This window comes from Rhagoletis pomonella, unplaced genomic scaffold (genome assembly GCF_013731165.1).
Source record: "Rhagoletis pomonella isolate Grant_MI unplaced genomic scaffold, Rhpom_1.0 Rhpom_scaffold_00001, whole genome shotgun sequence".
Classification (NCBI taxonomy): Eukaryota; Metazoa; Arthropoda; class Insecta; order Diptera; family Tephritidae; genus Rhagoletis; species Rhagoletis pomonella.
The window spans coordinates 28,600,285-28,616,353 of record NW_023458555.1 but is presented as its reverse complement, the minus strand read 5'-3'; the positions used below and the strand labels follow the sequence as shown (position 1 = coordinate 28,616,353).

Below are 16,069 nucleotides of genomic sequence, written 5' to 3'. Positions count from 1 at the left end.
CCTCAATATGTTTGTTTTTTTTTCAAATTTAAGGGTTCATGAATAAACATAAATAATAAATAAATGTGAAATTTGAGCTTGATTAATACATTTTTAAAAACTTTACAGCACAAAAACAAAAACAAATCGATTTAATAATTTTCCAAATATCTCGAGAATTGGGCGAGGAAAAAATTAAAATAAAAAATCGGACATATGTACACACATCAAAATTCTCTATGAAAGGAAGTATTAAAAAATTACTATTTTCATGAAAAATTTTTCACATACAAATTTTTTTATTAAAAAAATATGGTTTGAAAATATGCCATTTCAAAAAAAAATTAAATAATTAAAAAAAATGAGAGTACTGTACAATATTTAAGTATAGTATTATGGGGTGCACTCTTCAATGTTTTGAGTTATGATTTTTTTTGTTTTTACACCGAAGTTGAGTAAAATGTGTACATTACAAATTTACAAATTTTTTAATTTTTTTTGTAACTCTTTTGAGTATTCAAATTTTAAGTTACTGCAACATTGCGTTGGTTTTTAATATTTTAAATTAAAAAAAAAATTAACGCCAGGTCTGTTATACTAAAATTTAACGAGCTACAAAACTGAATGCTCAAAAAGTTCTAAAAAAAATTTGTAAGTTCTTAATGTACTCATTTTACTCAACTTCGGTGTGAAAAAAATTCATAACTCAAATTATTCTAGAGTGCACACAACAATACTATACTTAAATATTGCGCAATACTGAGAGCTACCATATTGATTTTTTCAGATTTTTTATGCGATGGTATATTTTTAAAAACAAATTTTTTTTTATCAAAAAATGTTTATTTGCAAAATTTTTCAAGAAAAAAAATCTTTTTAAATATTTCTTTTCATAGAGAATTTTGATGTGTGTATATGTGATTTTTTTCAAATTTTTTTTGGAAAACTATTAAATCGATTTGTTTTTAAAAATGTATTAATCAAGCTCAAATTGGTCATTTATTTATTATTTATGTTTATCCATCAACCCTAAAAATTTGGAAGAAATCCAACACATGAAGTGTGAATCCCTCCATTACGTAGATATGCACATATGTTTACAATCGCTAATGAACATACACATCCGATTCAAATCAATAAAAACTTACTGCAATTTTGAAAATGAAAACAAATTTCTTCACTTCGCTCACTTTTCGTTAGTATGTATCATGATAAAAATATAGTAAGGTAGAACCGCTGAGAGTCACTTTTAAAATTCTTGACGTTTCCAAACAATTTAATTTTTAAATTTTCTCACAAACTCACACACACATTTTCATTTTCAATCTCAAGCAACAACAATTTCGAACAATTTCATTTTTTTATTTTCACATTTATATGATTTTAAAATGTTGGCAAACTTCAAAAAAAAATCATGGCCGACAAATTGAGAGAACGGTTATACCTTGCTATGTTTTTATCATGGTATGTATTTCATTTTCGATTTCTTTGATATGCTTCAAACTTTTAAACTTTTTTCATCAAATTCATCAACCTCAAAATTTTTTTGTTTTACTCATTGACTGTATGTGTGCATTTTCTCTTCAACACAACTTAACCCTTTTTAATGGGCATTGCTCGCCAATTGTCGTGTTGAGAGTTCCTTTCTAGCTTTTGTTTGCATGACAAAATTCTGCTATCGTGGGAATCCCCAGCTGATTTATTTGTTTTTAACAGCAGACACAGACACAGCTATACGCACGCACTTGTATGCAGTTGACAGTTACTGAAAATTTACTTGCTTAAATTTTTAATCAAAGCAGAATTGCTTATTTTTGGCAACTAATAAAAAGGATATTTATCAAAAGTTTTGTTTGAAACTACAGACCGTAATTATTGGGTATTATTTTGCAATTAACATATTTTGTCACGCAATAAGAATGGCTGATAGGAGGGTGGTTTCTTTTGGAAATGTGGTAATGCTCCTGTTTTACGCGATGTACAGAAAGGGGTAGCTTTTCTGAGATACTTTCATACGAAATAATTAATATAAATATCTTCATTAGAGTGCCTCACCAACACAAGTGGCGGTTTACCATTTTCATAGAGCAAGAACATTCTACATCAGAAATAAAATATTGAAAAAAAAATTCGCTTACGGTTATTTGGCGGTAAGGGCTAGATATATTAAGCTTTTTAAGACCATAAATTTATTTAAAAAAGTTATGTTTTTAATTGTAAGTTGTGACGTAAAAAAAAATGTTAATGCCAATGTAAGTTGTCATTCATCGTTTTCCTTGAAAAAACTTTTTAGTTCTAGTTTTTCTAATAGTTTTTTTCAATTCGTTAAAACTTATTTCTAAAAGCAAAAAATTTAGAAACATGATAATGTTCATACATATTAAATCAAACTAATATTTGAATTAATATTTTTTTCAAAGCAAATATTATTTCTCAAAAAAAAATTAAAAGTTATTTTTTTCCAATAAAATTATAGTTGTATAATATTTGGAAATTTTTTCCAAATTTTGTGAAATATTTCTTCTCATGAGAAGCATTTTTTCTAACAAGTGCAAATTCTTATAGTGTTGAATAAAACACAAAAGTCGCTGTTAAAACTAGAACCCCTGATTAGATAGGATTTCGTAGCAAAAAATTGTACAATGCACTGGCAGCATAAACGCCAAAAGAGGAAGCAAAAATTTTGCTTTTTAAAGATTATATTCCAAGTCGCGCAGGTTAAAGAGAAGTTTTCGATTAAATGCAAATTATTATGGAAAAATCAAAAATTGTTAGCTACTTCCGCATGCTGTTGATTTTTTCATTGCAAAAGAGGTTATTCAGTACGCACTTCGCTATATAAATATAATATTTTATTTATTTATTTTTCATGGAATGAAAATGCGTTTATTTTCTTTGCTACTCAATTTTGCTTGCTAAAATATGCAGTTTAATAGAGAGATTTAAATTTTAAATTTTCCATTTTAGAAGTAAAAAATTTTCATCCATAAAGGACGCAAAAATTTCATTAAATTATATATTCTCAAAAAAACAAGCATAAATACGAGATGCAAACTGTACAAACGAAAATTTAATTTAAATTTCATTCACCTTTATTTTTAATACCATACAGATGCAATCAATTCTGTTGAATTTTGATGAAATGGAAATGTCACATTGCTTGATAAAGCAATAGCATATGCATATACACATATTAGGGTGGTCCAAAAGAAGTAAAGTCGTAATTTTAATGCTCTCACCCATTAGAATTGTTCAATACGGAATTTTTATTTATTTTGAAATAGAAAAATATTTAGAGATCGCTCAAAGGAAGAAACAACTTTTCGTAGGAATGGTGTTGAATTATTGGTAATCATTGCATTTGATGGGATTTTTGGCGGACCTATTAAATAAAGTTAGTTTTAAAAAAATGGTTGAATAAACAATTGGTTATTATTACTGGGAATCTACTGAAGATAAATAGCGTATTCCAATCGAAAAATATTGATTTTGAAGAATTCTATACCATCTCTACGAAAAGTTAAAATTTTCCCATATAAAATACATGGAAAACTTTGAGCGCTATGAGCGATCTCTAAATATTTTTTGATTTCAAAATAGAAAATACGGGTATATTTTTATTCGGTATAGAACAATCCTCGGGGATGAGACCATAAAAATTCCGATTTTACTTTTTCCCATGCAATTTTGTACCCCCCTAATGTAGCTACATATAAAAATATAAATGTATGTAAAAAAAAAATTAAATTGAATTATATATGTAACTATGAATGTGTGCATATATATGCATAACGCTGCATATATCTCCATACGAAACATAATCGATATCTACCGTTTTTCCATTGGAATTGTAAATTTAATATAATTAAAAACTTCTGCCGAAATATTTCGGCGAAATATTAAGATTTATGCGAGCTGGACCGAATGCAATATAACTTCAAAAATCGGACAATTATTTGATTTTTTTTTTTTTAATCAGCTCATCTGATATTTAATTAGATTTAGATTTTGGATTATATTTGCAAATCGGTTCAGCTCACCAAAGTATTTAAATTTAATATCTACGTTTTAAAATTCCTGTAGAAAAACCCCAAGAAAAACCCAGAAAAAATTTCGCCGGACACACCTAAGTCTTAAGTATTCTGCAAAGCAATTTTGAAAAAAAAAAAAAAATCCTTAGATGAACTTAGGGGTCGTCTTTTTACATTTTTCGTTATAGTAACTTCAGCATTTCCAGCCGGGTCTTAAAGTATGATTTATAGACGATCTTGTCTTGTTCTTAAGGAGAAACAATTTTTTGTTCCAAAGTTCAGTGGCCACAAGTACCTGGTTCCAGTTTTTATCAAGCTAACCCACCACCCTAATGTCACTAGATCGAATCTAATCAAAAATGAGTTCTGTTATGGAAGTATTTCGATTATTCCAGAAGAACTATTTAAAAAAGTCTGTATTACCGAATGTACATAGGTGTCACCGAAAAATGTAAAAAGGCATTCGGTAAAAGAATTGGTTTTCGAATTTGCCTTGCAACTAATCTTTAGACTCTTGGTATGGTCTAATGTACATATAAATACATATGCACATAAGTATGCACTACCAAATAAGTGCGATGTGTGTCATGCGTAGAAATGGAAGTAAAGAAAAAATGGTTTCACATTCTGTCACTTATTTGCGCAACCATTTATAAGGTAAAAATATTAAAAGTGTATTTTGAGTTTGCTTTTTCGTACCACAAGAGAAAATTAATAGGAAAATAGTTATTTACATAACTTTGAAATTTGTATTATATTTACGTATGAACATATGGGCTACTTTTAACATACCAATTTGTGTCATCGATACATATGTGTTTACATACATACATTTACATACCTTGAGGGCAAGTTTACAACAAGTAATTTTTAGCAAAAAAAAAACTACTTCAATTTTCATATAAAAGATATATATTTATATATTTCATGATCCAATGATCGGATTTAACCAGATTAGTATGGGACCACCTCTGAGAGACTACCTCACTCTAATTCCCCTCCTGCATTTTGAAAACAACTGGAAGAATATCCCCAAAATTATTGAAGCGACGAGTCTTCTAGCGGAGTGTTACCTAGATGATTATTGTTTCAATTCAATCAGTTAGGTTTTGGAACGGGACTATCCGTTTATTCAGATATCCGAATATCCGCATGCACGATCGTAAATAAGATTTTCAACCGGCAGAACCAGCATTCGATTTCTGGTTGGACTACTACCGAATATATATAAAAAAAAAAATTTTGCTTTCTCCAAATTTTTACTGTCAATGATCAGACCCACGTTGCAGGCGAATCGAGTGAAGAGTTACTATGTAAATCTTCGAATTCACTTAATAATAAAACCTTGTGGGAAGCGTGATCAATTTGTATATTTTTATCTTTAACGTTTGCTCACATTCATAGTATGTACGTATGTATATGGTTGCACTTAAACTAAAACAAAGATCCCTAAACACATTTATTTATTTAAATAGAGTATACACGAATTTCAAATTTCATGCTCGTACATACTTATTCGTATGTTTTTCACAAGCAACCTTCAAATGTTGTAAATATGTAAAATAAAAGATAAACTATTATAGCCTGGATGTGTAGCAATAATTTAGCACAGCAGCCAGTAGCGTGCATTAAGTATCAGAGTTTCCATTGCAACAGCACAATGACACTAAAAGTAGCAGCAGTGCAGCTTAGCTCCCTGACACTGTATACCCTCCAACGTACCATGTACCTCAAATGCCACTCTATTAAGATAAGGTTCTCTTCAATCCCTCCACATTCCACCAAGCACATTTTACGAGTGATTCGTGTGCTATCTGCGTCCTCTCATATCTACATATGTACCAGATATAAAGGTTCATACTTACACATATTTATTCTTGCAAATGCGGCTGGACCCATGACGACCAACTTTCAGTGTGAATTATGCCATTTTTTATGTCGGTCATGCAGTATTTGATACTCGAATATAAGTATATGTAGATAAGTACATAGTATCATTTTCCCTCTGCACACGAAACTATGTATCTCTTTCCAAACTATCTACTGCCGTGCCTATACATTCGTATATATGTATGTATGTTGATGCTATTGTTTGAGCTGTTGTTATTTTTCAAATTTATTGTATGTTTCGTTATTCCACTGCTAAAATTACTGTTGGTTTACACTGATGTTTCATGTATGTACGTGTATGTGGTTGGTCATTACCCTGCAACGAAATCCAAAACTAGTCAAAAAAAACTAGTATACAACCAGAATTTCCTGAAAGAAACCGAACTAGTTCGAAAATTACCAGACTTGTACTAAGTACAAAACGATTTATTTATGCCCTGTGTTATTTGACTTCGACAGTTTAATACAATAAAGTACACAAAATATTATAACTATTATTTGGGTATATTGTAAACCATTAAATCGAGTGCGTATTCAGTTATACCAGACCTGTTAAATAATTATTAATATTCATAATGATTATTAATTAAGGCATTTTTTTTGATAACCATTTAATTATTAAATACCGATATTAAATACTTAAAAATATTTTAACACTTTTTATTCGTTAATTTTAATTACATCATTATTTCGTTATTTTTGATCGTTTTTTAACTATTTTTGACTTTTTTAATTACACAAAAATATTATTAAAAAAGACAAAAATATAGTATTTATTGTACCTGAAAGCTTTTACTTTTAATATCATTTAATGGAAAATGCATTTAAATTTATGTTCGAAAGTTTGGAATATTTATGTATTTATTTTTGCTTTCAATTAATAAACAAAAAATTAACACTATATATTGGCATATCTAAGGCTGCTAAATAAAAATGTGTAATATATTAAAGTGTACTTAATCAAAAGTTGGACTAGTATTTTTCTGTCTATTTTGAGCTAGTATGAGACTGGTATATTTCCGACCGAAATCTGACAATTGCCATCTCGTAGCACATCCCCATGTTAAAAATACCAGTGTTTGTATGGAAAAAAAGATAGTTGGCTGACCAGTTTGACATGCGGCTCATACCCTGTAGGGAAAACACGAACTAGTGAACCAAATTTCTGGTTCAGTACTAGTTTTTTTTCGCCAAAAACGAAGCAGTCCGATAGTAAATAGTCCCGAACCAGTCCAAAAGCAGTGAAATGTGGTACTTTCACTAAACTATTTTATTTCAAATTTTAAAAGCAGGGAAGGTAATCATTATGAGTAAAATAATTTAAAGCAGCATTTAATCATTATTTTATGAATTATTGTTGTTTTATTTTTTCGCTCAAACGGAAATAATTATTATTTGATTTTTATTTTTGGCATTACAAATAATGATTATTTTATGATTTTTATTTTTTCGCGCAGAGATTATCATTAATTTTGAGTTTTATTTTGCCACTTAAAAATAATGATAATTTATAAAATTGAAAAGGCCATACAGACGCAACCTACTGAAATTTTGACCTGAAAAGTTTGGGTCTTATTACGCTTATAAGAGTGCGGCTACCTCTCAAAAGGATACGTCGGTAATCACGCTGGTATAGTTTTTGAGTTGCTTAATAATCATTATACTTAGTGATTCCATAAACAAAGGCCAAGATCCTGAAGGACAATTGAGAAAGGCAATGTAGTTGCAGAAAAGAGGTAAAAAAGTGTCAAAATAATTACCACTTTCTCACTAAATTTATTTAAAAATGCAAGCCACCAGAGCTACCTTTTTTTTAAGAAAAGACAAATTAATTTTTGTTTTATGTAATCCAGCACAGCTACCTTAATACAGTCAGTCAATAAAGTTTAGGTACAACGAATTTTTTACAATACGGGCAACTATTTTTTAAATATTTTAGTTTTCGGCAATTTTTTATAAAATCCCCAAAAATCAGAGTGCCAAACCTTGTGCAAAATTTAAGAAAATTCTGCAGAATTTAATTAAAATAATTCACTTTCTATTTGCGCTCTCTAGAAAAAGTTGATTTTGCAGTTTTTTAGCCCATTCAATTTTAGTATAATGAAGTGCAAGTATGAGGAAGCTAGGACTTACCAAACAAAAACAAAAAATTGCTAAATATCAATGGTATGTAAGTCCTAGCTGCCTCAAACTTCCACTTTGTTATACTAAAATTGAATGGGCTAAAAAACTGCGTACTTAACTTTTTTCTAAAGAGTGTAAATTGCAATATTTGGATGCAAATTTGCGGAGTTTTCTTTAATTTTGCATAAGGTTTGGAACTCTGACTTTTGGGGTTTTTGGTGTAGAACTAACCATATTTTTATAAAAAATTAGGGAAAAATTAAATATTTAAACAATAGTTGCCGGTATTGTAAAAACTTTGATGTACCTAAACTTTATTGACTGCCTGTATATCTTATTTACTTAAAAAACAATATGCTTAAATTTAGACAAGTAAGACAAAGTGAACTAATATTTTTACTTTTAAGCAGAACGCAGTTTTGTTTTTTACTTACTACTTAAGTTTAATACTACTACTACTAATGTGTTCATAAATTTTTAATAAATGCGTTTAAATATTTGTGATGGTATTGTCCTTCCTTCAACCGATCATATTTAATATAAAAGGGAAATGTTCCGACAAGCCTGATTAGAAATGTGACGAATTTATAACAGGTTGGGAACTATAAAAAATGGATGCAGATCGAACAAGATCTCATCTGTCGAATTAGGAACTGGTTTGGAACTATAGAAAAAGGGATGCAACACGAACTAGATCTTATCTGTCGAATTTAGAACTGGTTCGGAACTAGCGCCAAAGGGATGCAACGGGGAACAATTGACACTTCCTAGGACATCGCAATGTTAAATTCGCCAGTCGCTAGCATGCAAAAGAGAATTAACGCGTACTAGTCATGGTTCCAAACGCACTAGAACCGAACCAATTCCGCACTAGTTCGTTTCCCTACAGGGTACTAGTTGTGAGGTAGTTTACAACTAGTTCATTTGACTACAGTATATTTTTCAGTGCTCTGTAGCGCTCACGCATATTCTGGCCAAGAACTCAAGGCGGAGGAAAAACATGAGAGTCTCAGTGCTTTTAAAAATATCTATTTATTTTTTTTAAATTTTATGCTATTCGGACCACGGTAACCCGTGCCGACTTTGTGCAGTGCGCGTGCTTTGTTAATTTACTCATTTTACTTCTGAAAACGGTATTGCTATACTGCTATACTTCCTACAGTATTAAAATATTTAGTAAATCTGCGTTTTTGGTTTTTCACCAGGTAGTCGGGATTTTTTTTCAAAGGACCTTGTGACACCAATTGCAGCTGCCACGTAATGAAACGCCATTCCCGTGTCGAATTTGTGGTGCATAGAGAGATCTCTTCACAAAACTTTTTCGTCCACTTGAATGAGAAAGCGCCTTGCAGCAACCAAAGTACAGGTGAGATTATTCAACATCTCGCTTAAGCTCATCTACGCGCCAAAGGATACGGTCAGATATGAATTTTATGAGATCTTAGATCGAATTTGGGAGCATTGCTCCCACTACGACATAAAAAATTATGCATGGCAACTTTTGTTCCAGGTTGTGAAGAGAATATGCACGCCGAAAACTTAGCTGAAGAAATAAGGTTATTCCAGTTGGAAAAAAGTTTAATTAAACAAAAAAGAAGAGACATGTTTGCAAAAAGCTTCTTTGGGATATATTTTTGAAAAATGTTTAGATTGTTATTATAAAATATAAGAACATACACATGTACGTATGCATATTCGGTAGCTTCTCCCTTAGCTAGACTCGTAATCTAACTTTGATGTTGACTTAGTATATATGTATGATTTTTGTCTTTAGGGTATATGCAGCATGGCCACAAAGGACAGCAGTGCACTAAATACAAAAACAAACCAAATTTTTATGGCACATACACCAACTAAATATTTTCTCTTTGTGTTCCATATTTTGTGTACATATGCGTATGTCTGTGCCTGTGCGATGCATTTTCCCCAGTGTCCCATATAACACCAATGTGTACCCAGCGCTGTCATTTGTATGTTTGTATGAGTACTTGTGTGTGCCACTGTTACGACTTCCCGTTGCTTATTTGTTTGGTATTGTATACATTGCCAGTACAAATACGTGAATACACACGTAAATACGTATGCACATTAGGGTGGCCCTTGTTTCGAAAAGAGCTCGGAGCGCTTTGAGCCACCTCTAAATCTTTTTTGATTGACCTAAAACTTTGTATAGTTTAGTCTTTAGGCTGTTCACACATTTCTAGAGGCTGAGACCGAGAATTCAAACACTTTTATTTTCTCCATGTAACTAAGGGCCATCCTAATGTACATATATACATACATATGTCCAACTTTTATATGTATGCTCGCTTGTGACTTCGTTGTATTTGCTGAATTGTTATTTGCATAACAAACTAAATAAAAGCGCCATATTTTTTGTTTGTTTTCTCTAATTTTTTTGTTATTGTACCCGATTTTTCCCCTTCTGTCCTTATTTGCACACATATTTTTTAACTGTGTCACTTCCATAATGAATGCAGCGGCGAAATTAGGCTTATGAACGCTTCTTTGTTTTTAACTGGAAAATGTGAATTGCCAAAAGTGTTCCTTTAGGGGTTTAAACTTTTATTAAAGAAATTGCAATTTTTTTTCTCTTTATCTTTTATAACAAACTCAAGATCGAAAGGTTATTACTTATAAACGTCGTGGTCCAGAAAGTCCGGATTACTATATATTTCTCAATTATTCGTCCGGAAAAAAATAATTTGATTGAAACCATAACATTGTTATTACGCACATTACACCCCTTAAAGTATTCTTCTTCCGGATGATTAGTCGATATAGTCGATTAAATATATTTATCCGGATTTTTCAAAAAGAGAATTCCCTTTCCGTCTAATAATAATTAAAATTTATAAATCTGTATATGTATAATTATCGAGAATAAATAGTGCATTATTTATACCACCAAAAGTACGTAAACCTGTATCCAATACATGTTTTATTAGTTGCGCTACTGACTGCCATTAGTTTTTTTTATCATTGTGAGTTCTAGTGGCTGTAGCAGTAATAAGGACCTGAACCAGTGGCGGATCCAGCGGGGGGGTTTTGGGGGTTAAACTACGTGTCAGTCAGTGGCGGGCCCACGGGGGGTGTTTTAATATGGCGAATATGTACATATGTATAATAAGGCGTCTATGTATTAAACTGGCGTACATTTTTTTTTAATTTTCTTTGAAAACGGTTTTGTGCATTTTCTTCCACAAGAAAAAAGTGCAAAAAGCCGTCAACATAAAAAATATAAAAAACGAACACAATTTTGCAGTAGCTTAAAATGCGCACTTTATTATACTAAAATTTAATGGGCTACAAAATTGCATAGATACACAAAAAAATTCTAGAAAAAATTATATTTAATTATATTATAAATTATGTATAAAAATTATAATAGATATAAAAATTGTCCCGTTGTCTTTTTTAAAACTTGGCTGAAAAACGAATGAAAGTTTTCCAACAAAATTCGGACAGTATGCACTATAATCCCTGGCCCAATGCCGCGGACATAGGTCATATTTTAATCCACTAGGTGGCGGATAAGCCGAGCTATTCAGAAAATCTGTATTTATGCTTGATGAGAACGACTTTCACGAAAAATGCATCCGCTAGATGGCGCTAAAGTGGAGTTATTCAGAAATTCCCTATTACCGGTCCGATTTTGGTGAATATTAGAAAGGTATGCTGCAAGTGGTAGTGGAAATACTTTTATGAAAATTAATCCGCAAATGGCGCTAAAGTTGAGTTATTCAGACAATATGTTTTTATAATCCGACTTATACAAAATTAAAAACCTATGCAGCATTTCGTATTGCAAAAAATAAAATCAAATTGAAAATGTATATATACTGTATTTAATGAGAAGTACACTTACGAAAACTAAATCCTTTAGATCTATGTATATTTATGGTTTAGAGTCAACTTCATCTAAAGTGTGACTTATTGAGATTGTTTTTATATTCACTAAAGCTGCATGTTTAGCTTGCTGAAAGTATAAATGCGCCTCTAGATGTGGCAATGAAATCACCTTTTGAATACATTGCACTGTCGGATTTCAACATTTTAAGTCTACTTTCCCCCCTGAGCATTCGAAAATTTTCCTTCTGCCACATTTCAAGAATTAAGTTCGAAGTAAAATTTGCAAAGCGCCATTTCTCAAATCGCTTTCTGAAAGAGCTTCGAAATTTTAACTTTCTCCTGCTATTTCAGAAAATTTAAACTTTCGGTAAAGCACAGCCACTAAAATTTAATGCGCTACAAAACTGCATACACAAAAAAATCTGAAAAAAAACTTGAAAATTTTTAAATTTGTAATGTACTCATTTTTCTTAACTTCGGTGTAAAAAAATCATAACTCAAATTATTGTAGAGTGCACCTCATAATACTATACTTAAATATTGTGCAATACTCAGAGCTACCATTATGATTTTTTGTTAATGGCCGTGTGATGGCGAATTTGTGTGATTTAGTATCGCTTTGTGGAAATTAAAACCAATCAACCTTATACTTGTTTCAGACAGGCAGTTAATCGGGAAATTAGCCAACTTTCTCGATTAAGACGCTAATTGAGCTCCATTTAACATACAAAATTTACCTGAATTGCTCGATTTGTGCTTAATTGAGCGCTAATTGAATGCATTTTTCCTGCAATCCTGCTGCGTATGCTAAGGTTTGAGATTGAGGTCAGCTGTTTGTTTCTGGGCCATCAGGGATAGAAAATTTAGTTTTCCAATTGTACCTAATTGGAGGAAAAACTTTACCCATAAGTAGGTAAAGTTTCCAAGGAGTACATATATATTTTTATAAGTACATATATATTAAAAAATATAGGGTTACATCCCTTCTGTATTTTATATGTATTTTTCGACTCACATTAAATTTTGTTTATAAAAATAAAGAATCTCTTCGAGCAGTTCGAGACAAAAGTTTATTTTAGAAAAGCTTCCTTCCGAGTTCTTCGATGTGACGTTTTAAAAATAAATATTGTCTGTCCAAATATATGGCGCAATAAATAACAGTTACGTTGCTTTGACCACCCTTTAGAAGGTATCAATTGTATGCTCCCTCACAAAGAAGAGAAGCAATTTCACAAGTTAAAAAACTAGAAAATGCATTTAAATATCAAAGAAAAAATAAGGAAAAAGTTCTTTGGCAACGTCCCAAATATACCTAAAATGGTGTGCTTGTACCAAACGTACTTTCAAATTAAAAATAATTAAATTTCTGTGTGAAATTAGTATTACATGCATGGTGCGACTACGCCTTGCAATAACTTTTCGAAATTTTTTGATTTAGCAAGATTTTCGAAATTAATTACCTTGCCAAGTCTGACCGCGCCCTTACTGCCTTAGTGAATCTTCCCAAATCGTATTAGGAAGAATACCCTCAAAATAATTAAAAAACTTTCTTGGCAAAAACAAAACCGACAAAGTATTTTCTGTAAAATAATAATTTGTGAATGCAAAAATTGTGCCTTGCTCTGTATGTAGATTAAAAGCAGTTACATAAAATGTAGCGCAGCTACTTTACGTCCATCTCTCCTTCATATTTTCCCTTGCAATTTTGCCGCTTTTGTAAACACTTTTTAACGCAGGTCAACAACAAGCAAGTACCCTTAAACATAGTTACTTCACTCATTTCCCTTCGTATTCACTGTTATGACAACCTTTGTAGCCATTTTGGGAATTAGCTGAGTTAATTAGATTTTGTTGTCATCGTCAACAGGCAATTGTTTACAGCTCTGGCGCTTGATTGCACTGTTTGTTGGTGGCATTATGTGCGCAGCTTTGGTGCTCAAAGTAACCATTTCTACTTAATTGAAAGCTTTGTGAAAATGCTGCTGTAAATGTGCAGAAAGTTTCAAATACACAGCGGTATGTAAGAATGTTAATATGTACTGCACTTTTTGAGGGATATAATTTGTTTTGACACTGACATCTTATTCTCTTGGTCAACTCTATTTTTATCTGCACTAATGGAATGAGTTAATTGGAAAATCTTTCTAAAATTAGCTAACCAGAATGAGAAATAACCTGACTCAGAACTTTTTTAGGACAATAAACAACCAACTAGTATTTCTTCATTTACTAGCTTTCATAGCTTTCTCAAAAAAGATTTGTTGGGGTTCAAGCAAATCAAAACTTCCGGTGTAGGCTAAGTAGCATTTGAATAGCAGTCCCCGTCTGTGTAGAAGTAATCCAATATGAAAAAAAAGGTTTAAAGAACTACTATTTTAAATATGGCAACAAGCGCCTGAAATTGCTGTTCTGTTAACCGCTTCAACACCCAAGGGAAACATGTTTCCTAAAAAGTTCTGCACTCATAAGAATAGTGTAAGCATTTTGGCGATTATGTATGTAGGCTTTTATAATTTCATATTATAATTTTATGAAAAATATTTGAGAACAAAATTACCTAAACATTTGGTAAATAATATTTACATATTTTTAATTTTTTTTTAATTTTCAGGTATTTTAGGAAAAATTTTTTAAAAAAAATATAAATAAATTTTTATCAAAACTATAAAAAACTTACCATTTATTGGAAAATACCATTTTCTTGAGAACAAAATATTTCATAAAAAATTGCAAAAATTACCAGACATCAAAAAAGTTGTTTGGAAAACTTTATTTTGAGGTTTTTTTTGAGAAATAATTATTATTTTCGTAGTGATAAATTTGTTTTCAGCAAAAATACCAATTTTTACTTTTTTCTTTTTAAGTAAAATTTGAGTTTTGATGATTTGAGAAAAACAACATCGTTTTAAGAGAAAATACTATATATTTTCGAAAAAAAAATATTTAACCAAATTTATATAGGAAAAAATATTTTTGGATATCGAATATTTTTTGGGAGGAATAATGTTTTGGGGAAAGTTATATTTCTTCCCTAAAATAATAATTTTAATTTAATTAAAATTAATAATAGATACTATTTGTGCTTGAGAAAATTATATAACTAAATATATCTTCTTTGTGAAAATATTTCTGTTTTTGCAAATAATAAATTTCTAAGGATTTTAGATTTTTTTTTTTAGAAAAAATTTATTTTTACCAAAATAAAAAAAAAAATCTTCCCAAATAAAATAAATAAAAAATTTGTAAATTTGTAATGTAAAAATTTGTTTTTGTTGGAAAAAATTATGAAATCGCCTCAGTTTAGTCTAGATATTTTTATGCTATTAAAAAATATATATATTTAGAACTGAACACATTTTTTTAAGGAAAAAATATTAATGATAAGATTGCATAAGCATTAGCATATTTTCGACAATTGAAATCATAAATTAAAAAAAAAAATATTGTCGGAATCATTGAGGGGTAAAGGGGTGGAAAATAGTCTTTACCAAAATAACTATACGTCAACTTTTCAGAAGAGAATATATATATATAACTGCTTACATATTTATCTCTTAAAAAATTAAATGTGTGTTTATATATATGTATGTACAGTATTTACCTGGTTTAAAGCCATCACCGTGTTCGTGTGTTGAAATAAACTGCAACGTTGTTAAGATGAGGCACAACAAAATCGACAAAGCGCGTTCCATGTTTGTAGTATTGCTGTTAATTTTATTGTTGTAGTTGGTGTTTTTATTGGACGACGCACGAATATTTAAAACAGCGATGTTGTTTTTTTTTTATAATTACAAGAGCGATTGAGCTGGTAAAAATTCCTGTGGCTGCCAATTTTATTAACACTAAGAATCTTTAAACTTATCCTTAGTCAGTTCTTTTATTGCACGAATGAATTTGTAGGAATTTTAATTTCAATTTGTTTAATTTTTTTTACTTGCATAGTTAGGAATTTACTTGAAATTATTTCAAATTAATTATTGTTTTGTTTTACCTTTCAGACACTTTCACTTAAACCTCTTACGTGGATATTAAACTCTCATTTAAGGTATTCGATTTTTTATAGCTATTTCTTTATTTTTTTTCCTTTCACTAAATCTTCCGTTTACTGTGTGCTGCGCTTGGTTTTATAACGGTTCAATTGTAGTTTTTGTATTTGAAATATTAATTTTTATGCATTTTTAGAGCAATGCTGG

At 30.4% G+C, this 16,069-nt stretch overlaps 1 protein-coding gene across 1 annotated transcript in view; it reads right to left on the bottom strand.

The window, feature by feature from the left end:
* The window catches only part of LOC118742108 (hemicentin-1), a 286,471-nt gene extending 270,673 nt beyond the window's left edge, over window positions 1-15,798 (bottom strand). Inside the window, exon 1 of the mRNA XM_036474073.1 lies at window positions 15,478-15,798. Within this exon, the coding sequence (XP_036329966.1) occupies window positions 15,478-15,568 (91 nt within the window). The 5' untranslated portion in view covers window positions 15,569-15,798. The remainder of the gene's footprint in view (window positions 1-15,477) is intronic.
* Between the last annotated feature and the right edge of the window lie 271 nt (window positions 15,799-16,069).